This window comes from Delphinapterus leucas, chromosome 13 (assembly GCF_059928025.1).
Source record: "Delphinapterus leucas isolate spDelLeu-1000000601 "Yukka" chromosome 13, BTC_Dleu_Yukka2, whole genome shotgun sequence".
In the NCBI taxonomy this organism is placed as follows: Eukaryota; Metazoa; Chordata; class Mammalia; order Artiodactyla; family Monodontidae; genus Delphinapterus; species Delphinapterus leucas.
The window spans coordinates 93,205,448-93,226,178 of record NC_143141.1 but is presented as its reverse complement, the minus strand read 5'-3'; the positions used below and the strand labels follow the sequence as shown (position 1 = coordinate 93,226,178).

General features: G+C 48.8%; 1 protein-coding gene across 5 annotated transcripts in view; it reads right to left on the bottom strand.

Moving 5' to 3' along the window:
• MYT1L (myelin transcription factor 1 like) overlaps window positions 1–20,731 on the bottom strand; it is a 136,822-nt gene that overhangs the window by 92,093 nt on the left and 23,998 nt on the right. For 3 of the 5 annotated variants that reach the window (XM_089894188.1, XM_022561451.2, XM_089894191.1), the window contains exons 4-5: window positions 18,790–19,142; window positions 2,210–3,187 (exon numbers count right to left, since the gene is read on the bottom strand). In XM_089894188.1, coding sequence (XP_089750314.1) covers window positions 2,210–3,187; window positions 18,790–19,142 — 1,331 coding nt within the window. The remainder of the gene's footprint in view (window positions 1–2,209; window positions 3,188–18,789; window positions 19,143–20,731) is intronic. The other 2 variants (XM_089894189.1, XM_089894190.1) reach the window with 1 other exon arrangement.

Sequence of the window (20,731 nt, the reverse complement as noted above, 5' to 3'; positions counted from 1 at the left end):
CATGAATGAGAATTGGTGTGAGTGTTCTCTCCATGTTTAATAAAATACCAGAGAAGCTGACAATAGATTGGTGATGTGCTATGTGCCCGTGCTGGTAAGAGAGCACATAGCTTTTTTTTTTTAATAAGGAGGGCATTCATCTCTTTGCCCCATTTTGGTGTCCTTGCTTGGCTTTATTTATTTGGTTTTGAATATAACTATGGACGTCTTCAAAAGAAATTTGGAAGTGATGTGGACCACACTGATAAGAAACGGTGACTCACTTTGATCAGAGGAGGAAGATCTGGAAAGACTGGGGAGAGGCAGAAATCATTGCTTTCCGACTCATCTGGAAAGTCCGAATCCCCAACCCTTCCCCCATTTCGGGGGAAAGAAGCACATCCTGGTTTGGGGGTTTTACTGTTTGTTTCCATGCTGTCCCCATTTATTTAGGGGAAGCAAGTGATTTGAATTCCACTTCTTGCCAAAAACAGAATAAAAGAAAATAACAAGAATAACAAAACAAAATGGGTCAAAATCTACAGCAAGCTGGTGGGTTGAAAGGAACCACAGAGACCAAAGAAGGCACGGCAGCGTCGGGTCCACGTGAGCCCACGTGCTTCCTCAGTAAGTAAAGCGCTGCTTTCTCCTGCCCAGACTCAGCCCTGAAACGCACTCTGCAGAATCCCAAACAGAACGCTACCACATTTGTCCACCTGAGCCAGCCCATGAGAAAGGACACTATTTCTTCCTAAAAGTGTCTAGTTCCTACGTGAGTCTCCAATATCCAACTAAAGATTTCTAAGAGATTGCACTCTAGTTATAGACACACAAGCTGCGTCTCCTGGTCTCGGCAACACCCAAAGCAAGCTTGATGCCTCACTCTGTGGCCTTTAACACATGACCCTTCCTCAGTCTGGCCTGCACCTGCTTTACTGAAACGATGGTCAGCACCCAAGCACCGGCCACATCCAGAACCCGACGGGCCTCTGGCTAAGGTTCATCTCCACCTGGGGTTTGGTTAAAGCGAAGCCCAAGGTGCCCCTGGAGGTACGTGCACACATGGAGAGGAGAATACACACCTGTGTAACTGCAGAAGAAGGAGGTTCTGATCCTTTGATGTTTCCGTAGCAACGGATTCTCAAACCAGATTCTTGAACCTCATTCTAAGGAAACTCAATATTCATCAGAAATGGAACAATATACAAAACAGAAAAACATTTTGGTACTAATACGGAAGAATTTAGGGAATCACCAATTTCACCCTTGAAGGTGCTTCTCACTTAGTTCTGAGAGTCTTGTAATTGAAATATTCACAAGGTCCTACACGAGGTCAAATTATCATCCACCTCATACTGAAAGTGGATGCAGCTGTTACTGGAAGCATGAAGTCAATCATTCAGGGTGGAAATATACATATTAGGTGTAGTGACTCCGTATGGATATGGTTGAATTTACAGATCTATGCAAACACGTGCCCACAAAATTCACAGGTGGAAACCTGGTTGGAACTATCACAGTGCATGGTTTTGAGTGTCTCCCAATAAAGCAAGCACCATAACTGTTTCCATGATGGAATGGAACAGTGAGGGGGTGAATATACGAAAGGGATGGTGATTGATCTGCGCCTGGGACACACCAGGCCGTGCGTAGCAAACGGTTCCCATTCCTCACTACCTTAAGGTAATGGGCGTGCAGTCGCTGCCCTTGTCTTACGCTATCAGTCATCCTGTTACGGTTCAATTTCTGTCAGGGGTGTTTTCTGTGGGGGAGGTTTCATCGATAACTGACATTTGATGATCATTTTATAAATCACGATGCCACCTACTCAATGCAATTGACCCAATACGTGCTTCATCCCTGATGGACTTTTTGTCACATAAACCCCCGCCACTCCACATAGATTGCAGGTCACCTGTAAGAACACAGGCTCACCCTAATGTTTTCCCTCACATGATGGGCTTGTGCTCTGACCCTATCTTTCCAAGGCATGCGTTTTCCACTGAAACGTCATGTTATCCAGCTGCTTTGTGTATTTCTCAGACAGATATTTCATTTGCTCTTCAGAGACGTAATCACAAAATATAACTCTGGAATCAACTCTAAGAAACATGCGTGCGTGATGTAATGGAGTGGGATGCGCCCCCTGCATCGTAGCCTCTAATACCCCTGACAGCTTTACCCTAGCGCACGCTTTCATGAGGCAACTTACGTTAGGTAGAAATATTACCTTTACCATAGTATGGCTTTTTGACATGGCTGTCACCGGACTTAGGCTTCCTCTCCTCCCCGGGGAGCGGTCGCGGTGACTGGTCCTCATAGGACCTCAGACTGTCCCTCCTTCCCGCCTCCACTGCCATCTTCTCCCTCATGGCCTTGGCCCGCTCGGTTTCCAGGGCGATGGCTTTCTCCAGGAGGGTCAGGTTGCCCTTGGTCATGTCGAACACCTCCTCCGACCTGTCCGAGTTCACGGAGGTGGCGTCGTCCTCCCGCTCGCGGTACCCATCCTCCTTGACGCAGCTGGAGAAAGTTCTGGGTCTGGGGCTCAGCTGCTCCTCCAGCCTCATCAGGTTCATCATGTCCGAGTAGCTGCGGTCGGGCGTCCTCCCTGGGAAGTCGTCGTCCTGGCGGCCGTGTGGGCGGGGGCCGGCACCGGGCTGCGGAGGCCGCTCCTGGGGGCTGCCCTCGCTCAGCTTGCGAGCCAGGTCGAAGCACTGGTTGCGCAGGCACTCCAGGCTGCTCAGACACACCTCCTCGTCGCTCTCCTCCACCAGCTTCTCCGCCAGCCCGTTGTTGGCGGCCTTGCCCAGTGTCGTGTAGTTCAGGCTCCTGCTCTCGGGCGGCGCCAGCGCGTCCGCATAGCCACGCTCGCCCGCGTGGTCCCCCAGCACCGCGCCGTGGCCCTGGGCCAGCAGCTTCAGCGAGTCCACCGTCTCCCTGACCACGTCGCTGTCCAGGTCCAGGCTGAGCTCGCCCTTCCGGCCGGGGGTCTCGTTCTTGTCGCTGTCGTCCTCCAGGCTGTGGGACGTGTTGCTGTTCATCTCTGACTCGGTCCGCGCCCGGTACGCCGCGTCCTCGGCGATCTTGCCCAGGTTCAGCAGGGACTTGGCCACCAGCTCATCGTAGTTGTCGTACTCGTCGTTATTGTTGTCATCCTTCTCCGCGTCCTGCATTATGCGAGCGCTGTGACAGTTCAGCTGATGGCCTTCTGCAAAGAAAATGAAAAAAAAAAAAAGGACAAAGAAGAAAAGAAGAGGAAAAAGTGGCTAGAACTTGTAGCTGCAACAGTGCGGACGGCGAGCTCAGGGCACGTGTTATGCCCAGCCCGTGACGTCACAGGACCCGGGGGCCCACCTTCAGGTCCAAGGACAGTGGCAGCAGAAAGAAAACGCGGTGCGCTTACAGCACGGTAGCCCATTAAAACGCCTGCTGCAAACGACGAATTTCCTGAATTAATATTCAAAGCAACCACTCTATAGGATAAGTATAATTTTAAAATATTACTTTTCCGTTACTTCTAAATTTTCAGCATCACTTCTTTTATTGGCCTTCTTTATTGACAGCCCAACCAGATGCATAATAATTATGCTCATCGTATGACTAGGTTTTCTAAGAGTTCGTGAACTCGTCGCCGACTTGGAAGCAGATGTGCACACCAATCGCTTTTAAGCTGTTTTCACAGTGATGCCCGGGCAGCACAGAAGAAAGCCCGAGGTTCTGGAGGGTCCTGCAGGGACGCGCCGACACTGACTCTGGGCGGTCAGTATCAGGAGCACACGTTGGGGCTGGGAGTGGTTTTGAATTTTCTACCTTAGCGACAACTTATCAAGATACACTGTGAAGCAAGAGGAATGCCCCAGCAAAAGCTTAGAAGGGAACTCTGATGTGCTGTGATTCTTTATAGGTATCTCAGCAGGTTGGAGAGGGTGGGTGGGGAAAGTACGCAGCGACCAGATGCCCACGAAAAGCAGGACTCTGATGACTCGGTGCCACTGTGACACACTACCCCACAGCCTCGGGAAAACTGTGGTGAGCTGGCGGAAACAACATGTGAACAAGTGTCATATCCAATCTCAAAAAATATTTAGGAAAACTCAGTAAAAAAAAGGCCAAGTTAAAAATGACAGGAAACCCCCGTGTTTCATCTGAAATGTATTCCGTTCAACACTAAAGGCACAGCTGGGACGATCTCTCTCCCTTATGTTACGTGACCGCTACCACGTATATTGCAAAATATAGATAATACTAAATGGATTCTCAGATGGACCCCTCCCCTACTTTAGTTTGGATTTGGTTAACTGCCTGCCATTTTCAAATATACTCTTTGTTTCTATGATTAAATCAACCAGAGTAAGAAGAACTTTTTTTAAAGCTTATTAATGAGGAAATGAGGCGTATTGATTCGTAGAAGATGCCAGCTGACTCAGAGCTGACTCAGGGACCCCGAGTGTTTTCTTTATGGATTTTGTGCTGTCTCCTCGAACAGGCTTTTGTTGGTGAACCGGGTTTGGACATCGGCGCATCAATAACAGAGAACAGCATCCTTGCAACCCACACACAGAACCAGCACAGTTTTGAAATCTAACACATCTCTCCAAACCTCAGCAAATCAAATTTGCCGTGTATTAGTCAGAGAGCACCACTAATTGCACCAAACAAATATTGTATCTCTTCTGGATAATTCCTAGGAATCAATCTCCTTAGAATAAGGATATGCGTTTTCCCAAAGAGCGTCAAGAGGGAGGAAAACAAAACCAGCGAACGCATCAGAAATCCCAGGGAAGTGTTCACCCAACATGCACGCCCGACACAGCTCAGGGCTAAGCTCTCAAGACTCAAAGGCACCCCTGCCTTCAGGAGCCCTTGAAAGTGTGACTTATATTCTCCTCTCAATTTATGCACTTTTGTCTTTATATTCGTGGGCTGATCAGAGAAGCAGCCTCTAGATAACCAGGCTGCGTTACCTCTGCACGAAACTGGCGTTTTGGGGGAACCAGCACCACTGCACCCACCAAGAACCAACCACCAGATGAACCTACATGTTGTGGTTGAAAACAAGGCGCCACGTGAAGCCCCTGGAAGCATTTTGAAAGTTGATTCTAGGCAGAAGCCGAGTCAAGTAAGAGGTGGCATCATCCTGGTTTCCTTCTCACTCTCTCCCGTCACGTGAAGAGCTTGGAGTAGGAGAGGGTCAGTGAAAGGAGAGACCAGGGCAGAGAGGCTATGCCCTGCACCCCCGGCATCTAAACCACAGTGAAGGCTGCACGGGAGCCTGATGCTGACGAGGCCCACAGTTTATGAAGCTCCCCACCTTCCTACCACACTTGTCATATGCATGATTTTCATTAATTCTCCAAATTCAGAATCTCAGGATGAGCTTCAACTCATTTGCCCCAAAGAGGAAGTGGTTTCCCCTCAGTGTCACACAGAAAAGGGACATGGCTCAGCTTTCCAATCATCATACACCTGTTCATGTCTCCAATCCTTGCTAGGCGACCTTATCGCTTTACAAGGAGATTAAAGGAAGGTGGACACGCTTCTTCACACGGCCTCCCAGCCACACAGGCGAGGGAGCCTGTGAACAAGCTGGGGGGTCCTTTCCCTTCTGAAGACCTGGACCCTGCAGGCCGCCCCTTGCTGCGTAGCCACATCAGGGTGACAGTGACGGGGGAACTTATACCTCCTGGTCCAGGCTGGGCCTTTGCTGTTACTGGCTGGGTGACGCTGGCGGCCCGAGCCAGGCCTGAGCCCTCACTGGAACCACGAGAATTCTGTGCCACATAAAGACCCGCACAGTGAAGGAGCCCTGCACGCCTGGTGGCAGGTCTCCGGGGAGGCCGGGCCCACACAGCAGACGTGGAGGACTTTGCGTACTTGTAGGAGAAATCTGGGGCATCAAGGGACACTGGGTTAGCGTCGACGGAGCAAGGCTCAGCTCTCCCTCCTGGTCACCAGCCTCCATGCCCCCCGAGGATGCCGGACCCCAGAAGTGAGACTGGGGGTGTCTGGAGAGACTGCATGAGAGGCTGAAAATCCTGGCGGGTTAATGGACGTTTTCAAGTTATTGGTATTTAACTCTTTCAAAACGCATGTGCGATAAAGTCAAGCCTTAATGATGTGGGCGGATGGAAGGGATCCATCAGGCAGCCTGTCAGCAAGCAGCTTCCAAGCTTCAGCCTCCAGAATTCAAAATCATTCACCGCGAGCTTTTGGAATTCCATCTCTGATCTTGCGCTTTCAGGCAGTTTACCCTTCTAGCTACGTCTTTGCTGAGGCTCAAAATCAAATGGACCGCGTGTGGAGGTGGGCTGCGGGAAACAGGCCAGAGTTTTCTGGGCCAGCCAGGCATTAGCAACATAGAACCGACAGTCCACAAACTCAATTGCCAACCCAAAGAGATTCAGGAGTCAGTGGAGGAGTTCTTCATGTGATCGGTGATCCAGGAAACAGGGAGAGTGCACTTGTGATGAGAAAAGGCATTTTACCAGGAAGTTATTTTAAAGTTCAGGCCCACATTCTAAATAAAAGAACACAGCTACTCAGACAGAGGTTTAAGGAGAAGGCCAAGGTATCTCAGTGTCCTTTGTTGGTTTTCTATCTCGAGCCTCTTCTCTGGCAAAGCTGTGCGGTAACAGGAGGGAAAGGCACCTGCTGGTGGGGGCCGGCCCAGGGGTCTGCCTTTGGGAGGGGCTCACAGGATGGCCGCACCTGGGTGGAACTTGGAGGAGACCCGGCCCGCCCCTCCGAGGGGAGGAACCTGCGCCCAGAAGCACAGGCGGTTCAGTGGCTCAGGGTCTCCCCAGTGTTTCCTCATCAAATAAGAACCTTGTTTTTACTGTAATTACATGCATTTTTGGATTCCTGTGTGAGTGCTGTAAAACGTCGTAGGTCTGAATTTTATCTCCTTTGAATCAGATTGTTATAAACAATTTAGGCTCAGTAGCTACAATTAGAAAACCAAAAACATTTCTTTAAAAAAATGGAGCCATGTATGGTATTTTCTCTCCATCTTCACGACCGGAATTTGCTGTGGTTAGAACTCTGTGGATTATAACTTTATAAATACAAGCACTGGCTTCATTTAGTATTTTGTCTCTAAAAAATATGTCTGACGCACCTTTTAATTCTTTCAGTGTCTAGTCCTAAGCCTGATTGTGTTACTACTGTTCTCTCTATCCATTAAAATAGGCCGTAGGCTAGCAAATAGAAAACTGACTAAAAAAAATAAATGAATAAAATACAAGAATACAAATACAGAAAGAAGAGACACTTCTTCAAAGCAGAAACTGCTCTAGATTTACCAGGTCAGAGAAGACGTGGTCTAAGAGTCCACCCTCGTGGGTTTCAAATCACCAAAGGCCACAGTTTCTTACGGCATTAATAGGTGTTTCCTTTTTGATTACAGAAATAAATATCAACATTCACTTTTGACTTGTAACTACAGAAATGTGATGATATATTAGATCCTAATGAGAAGATGATGGCGTTTTAACAGCCGCAGCAACTACAGGAAAGAAGCAAAAGTGGTGATCATTGCACACACCCCATCGAGTGAACACAGAATAACAGCCCCGGTGGTCAGTCTCGTGGCCTGCGGCTGTCAGTCCTCATTTCATGCCCACAGGCATGTGAGAAGGAGGTGTCACCTACTGTCCTTCCGAAGGTGACAACACGGAGCCCCAGGGAGGCTGGTGTTTCCTCCACATCACCTTGTTGCTAGGTGACAGGGCGGGACGCCATCCCAGGATGCTGGGCCAGCACGGCCTCCTTCCACAGCAGCCAGACCTGCCCATCCTCGCCGCCACGGCCCGTTCTAGACTAGCCCCAGCCGGGCGTCCAGCTCTGCATCCACCACGGCTGCTGCCTGACAGCCACTTGGAGCTGCTGTTGCTGTTCGGAGCCTTCCTCCTCTACGCTGGTTTGCTGAGGTTTGAGGGCTCGTTATAGCACCAGGTGTTGAAATGTCTGCTGGAATTGCCAGCTTCGTTGGCCTGTCACCTACGAGGGTCCTGACTGGCGGAGTTTAAGTCCATTCTGATGCGGAGAAAAGGTTTGGAAATTAGGAACATCTTGGACTGGGTTCATAGGAAGCGTCCTGGGCAGCGTGAGGGGACCGAGTGGGTAGGAAGGTGGGAGGGTCAGGGACACCCAGGCATGAGGTTGTGCAGAGATGGGGGAGGGAAGGACCAGAGGACAGACCGACCCCCTCAGCGATCCACGGACTCGGACCCTCTGAAGACACGTAACTCCTGCAGCCCTGTTCCCAAGACCAGACGGAGCAAGGTGAGTTTGGTCCTTCTGCAAATACCCCCGACCCTCTTTGAGACGTTGCGGACCCTTTCCCTCTGTGGTAGGAGAGGCCGTCCCACTTGCCCAGGCACTGCTTACGCTACAGCTTCTGCCGGGGGGGCGTCAGCCTCGGCCGCCTGAGAGGGTGAATCCTGGTCACAGCCCTTCTCCCATGGCCAGCACCGGGGCCCTGGCAGCCCTCCCTCCTCAAGCTCCCTGTCCCCCACCTGAGCAGTGGGGAGCGGAGCTGGAGACTCCCAGGACCCTTTCACACTCACCCCCCAGGTTCACTGTGAACGAGAGGGGAATCTCGAAGGTGAGGGTGGAACAGACGGGTGACCTGGCTGGAAGAGTCAAGGTTTGTCACCTCTCTAGACTTACTGTCACATTTTCTAGTTCCAACTTACTTAACAGTGTTGCTGTTTGTCTTGTTTTCACTTTGGCGGGGATTTCAGACTACTCCCCTCTATTTTCACAGTTTTAACAGTGGTTTCTGGGTGATTAGAGGTAGTTGCTTTGTTCTCACCGGTGCGCGTCGTGGGGGGAGATGATGTGGGTGAAGTGTATGCAGTTCCCAGACCTTTTTTCTGAGCTGTGTGTTGTTGCTTCTGTGCCTGTTTCCAGGCTGTGGTCTCATCCCCACGCCTGCCCGCACTTGGAGCGGCTGGACCTACTTCTCCCCAGAGGAGCTGGCTTACTGGGCTGGGATTTGCTCCTCTGTGTAAATCAGCTGATCCCGTGCAGCAGGACACAGGGTCCCCTCCAGCCCCTGCTGTCCCCGGGCCGGGAAGGATGCGCCCCAGCACAGGGTCACTTCAGGAACCCGCCAGGCTCCCCTCTGAGCCGTGCGCTTCTAACGTGTTTCCGATCTCAGCTCCCGGCCTGGCCTGAAAGCCTTCCTTAGCCCGAGATGAGCCACATGGGAGAGACCCACGCATCACGTCCGTCGTCTGAGGCAGAGCAACCCTCGGGGGCAGGCCGGGGCCGGGGAAGGGGCGGCCGATTCACTGCAGCCGCGTGGCTCTCACGCGGTACACGGAGGCCTGGGACGCAGGCCTGGGGAGCTCCATCCGTCGGCATTTACTGGGTCAAATATTGGCTTTTCGAGATATCTTCCTCCAGCTTCAAGATGCCAAAACTTTGGAGAGGACGACACAGGACAAGTCTTTACCAGATCACGGGCAGATGTTCTGATGGTCACAGTTCTGACAGGCCTGTGGGACACGAACAAATGCAGCTTCTTTATTCACTTCACCGCTGTTCGGACCAGAAGGATGAGCCCAGGAGGCGGGGACGCCACCGCGAAGGGGCCGGAAGAGAAGCACACGGAAAATAGCTTTAATCAGTGATGTCAGCTGGTGGCCAGTGCTGTGAGGGGCCAGGGGCCAGGACAGGGGTCCCTTCAGGTGCAGTTGGGCCAGGCTCGCCAAGAAGGTGGCCTCTGGGCAGAGACCTGAGAGATGAGGGGACCGCACGTCGGGAGGAGGGGCTGCGGTGCAAAGGCTGCTGGGCCTGAGGGTGTGGAGTTTCAACACTATGTGATTTTAATTAATTTAAGTTAAATTCAAACTCAACAAATATATATTTAAACAACCCCGTGTGGCCAGGGGCTACCATGTTGGCCCATGCAGGGCCAGCACATGGAAATTCAGTGGGAGCTGAGCTCTGATTTTGACTTTTATATATATATAAAAAAAAATAAATATATATATATATATATATATATATATATAATTTATACGTGGACTTAAGTAACACAGATTTGATATAAACCACCCAACACCAGATCACTGTGCAGTCGAGGAACAGCTCTGTGGCGTCTGGGGCCCCATGGCGGCGCCTGGCTTGGAAGGTGACAGTCTGGTCCCGACCCGACTCCCGAGAGCTGTGTCTGCAGTGCAGGAAGGATGCCCCAAGCACAGAAGGTGGTCCCAGCACGTCTGTTGCATCGTCTCCAGGGGAAAGCCCGCTGTCTGGGCTTGTGGTGGAGGAGGGTGGCCCGTGTCCGCACGCAGCCCCTGTGCATCTCTAGTCCAACCCTTCCTGTCACCTGACCTGTCAGCACAGCTGAAGCTGTCAGCACAGCTGCATCCCCTTTCACGCCCTGAGTCAGACCTCACGCATGTACAGTCAGCTTCCCGGGCCCAGAGCGAGGCATGGGGGCCCGGGCAGAATTCTGCCAGCTCGACGGCATCCAAAGCACAGGCTAACGTCACTACAACAGCTCAGAAGAGGATTGTTGGCTTCTTTGTTTTATTTATTTATTTATTTTTGCGGTACGCGGGCCTCTCACTGCTGTGGCCTCTCCCGTTGCAGAGCACAGGCCCCGGACGCGCAGGCTCAGCGGCCATGGCTCACGGGCTCAGCCGCTCCGCGGCATGTGGGATCCTCCCGGACCGGGGCATGAACCCGTGTCCCCTGCATCGGCAGGCGGACTCTCAACCACTGCGCCACCAGGGAAGCCCAACTGTTGGCTTCTTGATTCTAGAAGTTGTCCATTTCATAAGCTGAAACATGATGTAAAAATGTCCTTTAAGCTAAATGAGATAAACTGAAGGAAAAAATAATGGTTTTCACAAGGGATCCAAGTTGCATAATAATTTTTAATGTAGAATGTGTAAGCTATGCTTCTTGAAGTTTTTATTCATTAGGGATCTTAATTAATGGAATGCAAGGGAATAAAGTTTTATTTATTCACTAAGTTTTGAGGGCCTTTCTACTTGATGGCATTTTAGGTATGTGGTTTATCTAAGTTTGGAGACTAAGAAATAGGATAGCCGTAACCCCCAATCCAGACAAGAGCTATTTGAAATCAGTAGTTTTCAGACTGAGACGGACTGAAACACACTAACCAACTGCCTCCCTCTCTCACTCTCTCTCTCTCTCTCTCTCTAATCACACACGCACACATGCGCACACACGCACACACAGCTCGGAGACTTTCCAAATTAACTGGACGACCTTGAACAACCCTGGCCCAGCAGACCAAGGTTGCTTTTGCTACTGCTGATGCTGTAAACCAGGGAGTAGAAATGAGTCTGCGAAAACTTTGGTCCTCCTGTTTTACATACTGGTGTGATGTGGTCATTCCGATGAGTATGTTTGATTGGGAGGAACTTGGGAGGCGCGGGGCCCCCGTTCTTCTCTTCGACCGTATTCAATCCCCATCAGACAGAAAAGACCTTTCAGAAACACTACCACGTTCTTTGGTAACCTAATCTAAAGCTCAACAATCTTCAAATCTGAAAACTTTTGTTCTTGTTTCCAACTCAAACCTTTAAAGCCTCCATCTCGGCTTATGGCTTCTAATTCTGCCCTTTGTAAAGCACCATTACGTATGTATTTTCATGTACACGCTCCTCTTTTGTGCTATATTCTGTGTGTTTCTTTTTGGCAAAGCGTGGTATCTATTTAGCTTTTGTGTCCCCATGGAACCCAGTGCACTTCTGTGTACACAGAAAACACATTCCATTGCTTTGAAGTGAGTTTTCACCCGGCCCTGAGTCTTTTAAATTAATACAGCTTTGATGTACATAATATATTTGCTTGGTATCGCCATGGACCTTGGGTTCCATGAATTACAGACAAGCTTGAGTTTGTGCCTGAGAGAGGAGAACCGTGCAAAAGCCACCTGAGTTACGGTTGCCACTTTGCAGCTCTGGATGGCTCGCCTCTCCCCAGCATCTCTCTGGACCACACCTGCTTTAAAGCTTAGCAACCAAGCAGTGAGGTGAGCGAAAGGCAAATGTTATCATCCTAATCTCTGGATGCCAAACTGAAGTCCAGGGAGAGTGAGGGAAGCAGGGCAGCCAGAGCTACAAGACACGCCTTCCCACCTTTATCCCACCCTCTGCCACACTAGCATTTGGAATAAAAGTCAAATTAAGGGGCTTCCCTGGTGGCGCAGTGGTTGGGAGTCCGCCTGCCGATGCGGGGGACACGGGTTCGTGCCCCGGTCCGGGAAGATCCCACATGCCGCGGAGCGGCTGGGCCCGTGAGCCATGGCCGCTGAGCCTGCGCGTCCGGAGCCTGTGCTCCGCAACGGGAGAGGCCACAGCAGTGAGAGGCCCGCGTACCGAAAAAAAAAAAAAAATCAAATTAAGACAAAGAAATAAGCTGGTCATCCCTTCAAGTGGACCTTAAAAACAAATGGAACAAAGTCCTGTTCCCCTAGTGGTTACCTTGTGCGTTGCCACACTGTGTTATAATTTGCTCCATTGCCTTTGCTATTTGATACATAGTGTGCATTTCTCTGTCACTGTAACGGTTGTAACGACAATTTTCATCTTACTGCACAATCAAAATGGCATTGATAGGCATGAACTCCAGAGGCTGGGCCTGAGCAGGGAGGCGGTCACTCAGGCCTGGTGCTCAGTCATGTGACCTGTGCCTCTCGACTTGTGCCCTATCTGTTAAATATATGTGATGTCATTAAAAGCTTTTAAATAAAAAAAAAAATTGAATAAAAATGTGTTAGATCTACTCTCTTACATCTATTATTTCTTATTATTATGTGAAAAAAGATTCTGCCCCGTACTTTATGCATGTTGCTTGCGTCTCAAATGTACATGAATTCACCTTGTTAGCAAGTTTTCTGGTTTGTATTGAAGAGTCTGAAAATTCGTGAAACATAACATGTAATTATATTTCCTAATTACGCAAAATTAGTTTGCAAGAAGAAAGTTTAATTTTTATCATAAACTGATACGTAGAAATGCCTCGTTCTGCCTTTACTCATTTCTGAGCGGTGGAGCCATCCACTCAATGTATTCGCATACTAAACTGCCTAAAATAACGCTTTCGTGGATGGAGGGAGAGATTAATTTTTAGGATGATAAAAAGTCATCATATTCTTTCTCCTGACTGTGCACAGTTGAGACCTTGCCTACTAAACACACCTTGGTTTCTCCGCCGGTCACAGAACTCACTACGTTTTCTGCTGGCTGCAGGAGGAAGCTGGGGGGCTAATTTTGATGCACACTCTGTCCGTATCTCAACTTGCTTCCTGCATCAGGGCCGTTTCCTGAGAATGAGGTAAGAGGTAACTGGTTGATCAGTGCGAGTGCCTCATCGAAAGGGAGCTTGGGGAGCTCGGAGGCCACAGTGAGAGACCCTCACCCTCCTCATTCTGTCCTGTCTTATGGAAATTCAAGCCCATTGATTGCAAGTTGTCATGATGTTTTAATAACATGGAACCTAGGGCATCATCCTGTGTGGAATAAAAAACACCCTGGAAACTTGGTAATTAAAACAAAAGTTGTGTCTGTGAGGGTGGGTTTTGTCTTGAGTTCCCTTCAAAGACAGGTGAGTTTCTGCAGAGAAGCTGGATTACATATGGATTTGCTCGCTGGGGAGGGCGGTGCAAACAGAGCCCAGAGTCAGAATGTGACAGGCACTGACCACACCATTGTGAAGGTATCCACGGATGGGAGGTGAGGTGAGCTGCAGTGACCTGACCAAAGCCTGCTGGGCTCCACGTCTCACAGGCCGCTCAGCCTCTGGTCAGCTCACTAAACCCTGCCCAGAGCAGCTTTGCCGTACACTGTACATTCTCAACGTAAGTATTCACATTGCCCTTCAAACCCCCCAATTCCTTCTTAGATGTGACCTTCCAAGGAGGCCACCACACATCTGTGGCTAATTCACACATAGAACAGCATGAAGCCAGAAAACCTCTAGAAAAGGAAGGCGTTTGCATTTTTGCCTAATTTAACCCAATGGCCAAGTCAATTGTCTTCAAAGTTGAATTGTCCAGAAAGTCCCAAAGTTCAATAGAGTAAACAAAGAAAGGACCTTACATATTTACAAATGTATTTCAGAAACAGAATATATTAATGAACAGTTATGCAAACTTATGGTTACTGGGGGTAAGGGGGGGATAAACTGGGAGATTGGGATGGACATATACACACTACTATATATAAAATAGATAACTAATAAGGACCTGCTGTATAGCACGGGGAATTCTACTCAATACTCTGCAATGGCCTATATGGGAAAAGAATTTTAAAAAGAGTGGCTATATGTATATATATCACTGACTCACTTTGCTGTACACCAGAAACTAACACAACATTGTAAATCGACTATACTCCAATGAACATTAAAAAAAATAAAGTTATAACTGGAGAAATCACACAAAAAAGAAACAGTTATGTGTTAAAAAAGGCAGTGGTGGACATGAACATTTCTGTCATCTGGACAGCAAATTGCTATGCTCTTCCTCATGGAATTTTCTTTCCTGTCAGTGGGCAGATACAATATATACTCATAAGGAGATTTAAATACATACACTTATTTTATACACACATATGTGAGTCTATCTAGTATTTAAAGATGTATTCTTTTTAGTGGGCTGTAGTATGAAAATAAGTGTAACTTACTATGCATTAAATAACCATTGAATCTATATTTCTCAAATTATAAGACTCTGAAAAGGTACTTACTATATACCATGTAAAAAATCTGCTATTAGAAAAATCTATGACCCCTGAATAATAACTTTCTCAACTTTAGGATAACGAGGGAACTTTAAGCTCATAATTACACCTTAGACCATTACATGCATTTTGAAAATAAAATTCTTCATGCAAAAGACCAGCCTATGATAGGTCAACTGGACAAAATATAATTCTGATTATTTAGTGACGCATTTAATGTAATCTGAAATGAGTTACTCAGATAGCAATTCCTGTCCTTCAAATGAGCTGAGAGTGATAAAAAGAACATGAGCTCTGAAGTAGGAAAAACCACCGGCAGAGTTTGACCATACATCTGTCACTTGCTGAAAATCGTCTTATCTTTCTGAGCCTCAGTTTCTAATTAGCACAATGAGAGTGAAGTAATTTCTACCCTGCCCTGTCTTACACAATCACTGTGAAGATCAAACACAGTGTGTACATTACTGTACTGACTGGAAATGTACATTATTAGTAATATTTTGGTTGACGTGTAACTACAACGCCAGAGGACTCTTGGAATTAGAATAAACACCTAATTTGCAAGTTATCAATAACAGTCCTTCTGTAATCGGTGGGCTCCTATGTAATAATTTGGTGGTTTATAAGTATTTGTTTTCTCTGTAACAAAACCTCTCAATAAACTTCACATTCCAGCTTATAACAGAGGTGGAGGATGGTAGAAGTAGTCTGGGACTTTATAGCGACTGGGGAGGCTGAGGGCAGCTTAAGCTTCGTCCGTGCGACTCCATCTGGCTGCCCCGGTTTCCCCGGGTGGCCATCAGCTGCGGTGACGGGCCCTATGAGCCGCCCCTCGGCGCCCGAGATGCCTCCGCGCGCCGAGTCCTGCCTGCCTCGCTTCTTTCTCACTCTGTTAACTGTCAGTCACCGTCTGTGCCTCAGTTTACTAAGAAAGAGGCACAGTCCCCCTCGGAGAGGATCTGCTGCTGGCTCAGCACCGCAACAGCCGCCAAGAGTGTCAACAAGGGACACGCAAGACCGACTTCGAGATGCTGACCCAGAACTCTGGTCACCAGACACAGAAAGTACCTTCCCCAGTTTTTCAGAAAGAGTTTCTGCCAGTACAAGGAGGGGACAAAGACATGCAATGTGGGGTTTCTCATGTTACAGACACGGCTATGGGGGCAGGTACTCACACAGACTGATAGTGGGATTGGCACCGAACGTAGCCATCAGGTAAAATAAAATGCATTTGGGAGGACATGCACATGGGACATGGATGGACACAGGCCTTTCGAAGCCTGATTGTCGTAAGTCACACACAGCTAGGAGTTTGATCATGTAAAATGAGCACTTTATCAGCAGAGCTGTGCCTCCTTGATCTAGAACCTTCCTGAAGATTCCTGACCCTGGGGGTTATGAAATAACCCACTGGATAATCCACCTGGCATATCTTTGTGTGATATTGGCTACATGGGGTCTTGGAACACCTGTCCGTGGGCTCCTCCAGGGGAGATTTCTCCCTGTAACAGAAAAACTTGGTGAAACCCTCTCCGGGAATCAGGCCTCGGAAGTGGTTTCTGCTTAGGAGGGATGCTTTTGTTTGACTTGGAAATCAAGCAAGGCTTTGGGCCTTCCTGCACAGAACCTAGAGCAATCAGAGCCACAGTTCAGGGTCCATCACATGGGCTACCTTTGATCCAACGACTCCTTGGGACTTAGGACTTGATGAGAGGCTGTCTAAGAGGGAGTAGCTTATTACACCTTGCTGTCAAAGTATTTGGTAAAATGGACATATCTGTCTTACAGCAGAAGAGGTAGCCTGATGATCCATAAATGGCCACCACGGCTGAACCTCTCTTTAGTGGTTTTAGTTGATTCCTTTAAAGTTCACAGAATAGATGATTCTAGAAGGTGCTTAGCTGGAGAATCCAGAGCTGAATATGAATTCGGCCACCAGGGACCAAGAGTTGATCATTCATCCTCCTACTGGGCATTTTCTTTCTGGAACCAACTTCCTTACATGCCTCCGACTTGGGCTTCATGTTTGCAGGACACTGAGTGCTGGTCACCAGGCAGGGTGGGTCACATAGTCAGACATTCTGGGGCCGATGTAATAATGATGCAATTGTTTCATGGCTCTATCACGCCCCCTTGATTATGCCCACTTGCATGAATTTTCCTAGAAAAATGTCTTTACCTTTGGTTTGCTTTCTCACTTTTTAAAACAACTCCAAGCGTTGAAGTCAGAGTGGATGAAGCCAGTGCAGTCACGTGCTAAAGCTGTTTCGATAAGCCTGTGATCGCTTTTCCAAAATACGTCATTTTGCACTTTTAAAAGTAGATTATTTAAAATATGGCCCTAAGTAAATTAAAATGGAAAGTTTAATTCTAGCAAACGGAGAGCAGAGCCTAGACTCTGGTTAAGGCACTTGGTTAAATGACGCTTACGTGCAAATATTTCCGACCCTAATTCACCACACCCACAAACGTCCATAACTTCAAATATTAGTGTCTGCCGCTTTCTAAACATAGAACGAGAATATGAAGGAGCAGTATTTTATGCTATCTTCATAAGAGGCCATGTTTAAGGCACAAATCATGAGTCAGCCTCAACAACGAACGATTCCACCCAGAGCTACGCACATGTAATACAGGGTCCAGAAACAATTTGCCAAACTGGTCGATTCTCCAACTTTCCACATATTTTATTACCCAGAGCTGCTGTTTTTAATACTCAGCATGAAAGAGCCATCATCTCATTAATGACACCACGGTCTGCTTAGCAGAGCGAACGGTGTGTGTCTGTGGGTGTGTGCTAATGCTACTCCTTAGGCTGTCTCCGCGCCACTATCTATAATAACAAGACGAGAAAAGTAACCTGGGGAGACCAGGTTTTAATGCATGAAGTTTATGCGTGTGTGTGTGTGCGCGTGTGTATGCATTTATATACAGATACGTTTGTATTATCCATGTAAGTTAAGCAGTCAGTTGTTTTCATAAGGACCCTAGACTACAGTAACCATCGAGGATTCTTTCATAAAAGCCAGGTTTCCTGGAACAAACTAGTGTAACCCCTGAAGGAGGAAAGTTGATTCATGCCCACTCCACGGGATTAGCAACAAGCAATTCACACCTGCCTGATCTAAAAACTCTCTCTCCATCGGCTGAAACCATTGTCCTTTGTGTTGAGGAATTAACCTTTCTCAGAATTCAGATTCTTGGAGAGCTTTGAGCCCAAGGAAGAAGTGTAAGGAATAAATATTCCCTCTGCTTTTTCAACCTGCTTCGCCATTTCTCTGAGGCAAGCTCTACGCCAGTGAAACCTAGAACTAGGCTCTTCAGCGACCTCCCACGTCCTTCTAGAAAAGAAAGGACTTCCGTGAAGGGACTGGCTTTGAAGTCCTATTTCTGAGCCTGACACTAACAGTAAGCTGGATGTAAAAGCACAACCACCTGAAATTTTTGCCCCAAAGATGCCACTACCCTGCGCAGCGTGCCCTTCATGTGTCTGTCTCCCTGGATCAGAAAACACAGCTCTTGAGCATGGAAGCAGATGACAGGTTGATTCATTGCTTCCTTACAGCCGGCTTCCTCCTCGGACCCATACCTGACGGCCCCTAAAGGAAAGCCTTGGCCACGGACGGACAGACCTACTTCAGCAGCTCCCGCAGCAGGGCTCACACAGGCTTCCGGCTCCCGGGAGGCACGTGGGCTGCCCGTGCCAACACCACAGCCACCGGAGCGGCTCATGACGGGGTCTCTCGGGTGGAGCCTCCGAGAACAGGCAAACTGAACTCTCTGGATAAAAGTTGCCCAAAGCTCAGCAGACGTGCACACCACAGATATTTCAGCAGACTCTGGGGATGACCAGTCTGAGTGACAACGTGACCGAAGCAACATCTAATGTCTGATGGATGATTTAAAGACTTCTCTAAAAGGAAAGGGAAAGACACACGCACAGCCGCGCCTCCCAGCGCTGCCCCGGCCGCCTAATCCCGTGGGCATCAAGCACGCATGCGCCACGGCCGCCGGCCCCAGACCATCCTCCAGGAAGCGGCCCCGCCCACCGCTCGGTCCTCGCCACCGCGCTGCAGATTACCGTTCTCCTCGTCGTCGTCGTCGTCGTCGTCGTCGTCCTCGTCGTCCTCCTCGTCGTCGTCGTCCTCGTCGTCCTCACCGTCCTCGCCGTCCTCGTCCTCGTCCTCGATGTCCTCGTCCCGGCCCCCCTCGTCGTCGTCGTCGTCGTCGTCCCGCGGCTCGTCGTCCTCGTCTGAGCCGTCCTCCTCCTCGGCCTCGTCCTTCTCGTCCCCATCCTCCGTGCCGTCGCTGTCGTAACACTCATCCACCGACGAGCTGTCCGCTTTCACCGCAAACGGTTTTCGCTTGGGAGCAGGTTCTTGGGGCTGTTTGTCTTGTGTTTTTCTTTTTTTAGCCAAGGGGCAGCCATACACGCTGTTAGAAAAGAGAGAGAAGATCTGAGTTACTGTCTTTGAGGATCAGGGCGACGGGAGCCCCGGATGAAGAGGCAGAGGTTCGGCACGAACGCAGAAAGGATGTGAGCACACGGACTCCCACGAGTGCGCCGGCACCTGTGCACAGAGCGACATTCCACAGAGACACAGCTGGCTCGTGTCTGGGGCTGCTAACCTTTTCTCTCCTCTCCTCGTCCCTTATCACTACCATCCACGTGATCACACAGGGATCTTCACAGCACCCCCGGGGATGGTTTACGAAGCACGTGCACAGCAACATCATGTAATCGACAGCACAAGTTCACTAAACATCTTACCGAACGCACACGGTGTGCAACGCACATTTAAGAAAAAGAATTAGTTCATGCATACTATATTAACATATATACATTTTTGTGAAATACGAAAATGTAGAAGTTGCAAAAAAGCTTTGGATATATTTGGATTTGTACATTCTCCAGATAAAATTATATCTGTAGACAGAATGACGACTCAGAGGAGGTGGACCGTACATGCCTTTGATGGGAGCAAGGTTCAGTCTCCGTAGAAGGTGTCAGTCCTGCCCTGGCGTCACAGAAAGCAGACTTGGTGTATTTGGCAGTCAGCACTAATCTTGCTAAAACTGGCCCAAACTTGGGTGAGACCCTTACAGCAAGAGCTCATAACCTTTCCTTGAAAAGGGGCAATTTTCCAAAGCATTGTTGCTAATTGGAGTCTTTTTCTTCCTGGAAACTCTATATGTATATATACTGCAAGGAATGGGGAGAAAAGACATCCGGGAAAATGCTGTTGGCAATTGTTCTGTGTGTCTAAAATGAGATGTGTGATCTTCATCACTAAGTGAACACTTCGATAGGGGATTCCTGCAGACTATGACTGGCTCACTTTTGGACCTAGGAATGGTAAAATATTCGTTCAGTCATGAACCCACTCAGTGTGTGTTTATTTTGGGAGCCTCCTCTTTGCTGGGCCCTGTGCTGTGCAGGAGACTCAGAGGTGAAAGGCACAGATCCACCCTTCAAGTCACTTATGGCCCAATGGGGACTCAGACATGGCAGTAATTCTGCTTTAGAACCTCTGGCCACTGTTTACCACCGTGCCCCAAATGCCCGGGGAGCCATGGGTACTCATCCAATAGTTGTTGGGTGAATAGAGAGTGTGACAGACACTATGATAAAAGTATAGAGAGGGCACTACATCATAAAATAGAGGGGCAGCCAACGAAGGGAGCTGGGGCGTCCCCAGGAAGAGGCTACGCTGGAGACAGGCCTCAAAGGAGATGCTCAGATGTCTGGGAGTGGGTGTGAGGATGGTGCAAAGCCCTGAGAGCCCTTCGGGGTCAGACCATCCTTGCAGGCCAATGACGGGAGTTATTTGAGTTCCTTCACGCAATCGCTGATGCGATCACAGTTGCATGTTGGGAAGCTGAGAGCAGGTGCAGTGAGGACAGATTGAGAGTGTGAGAGACGAGATAGGGTCGGGGGGGGGGGGAGCAGGCAGAGCTCCAACCCGTGAAACAGAGTGATCAGTCTTCTGCCTGTTGACTGTTCTCCTATTGTAAAAATACAG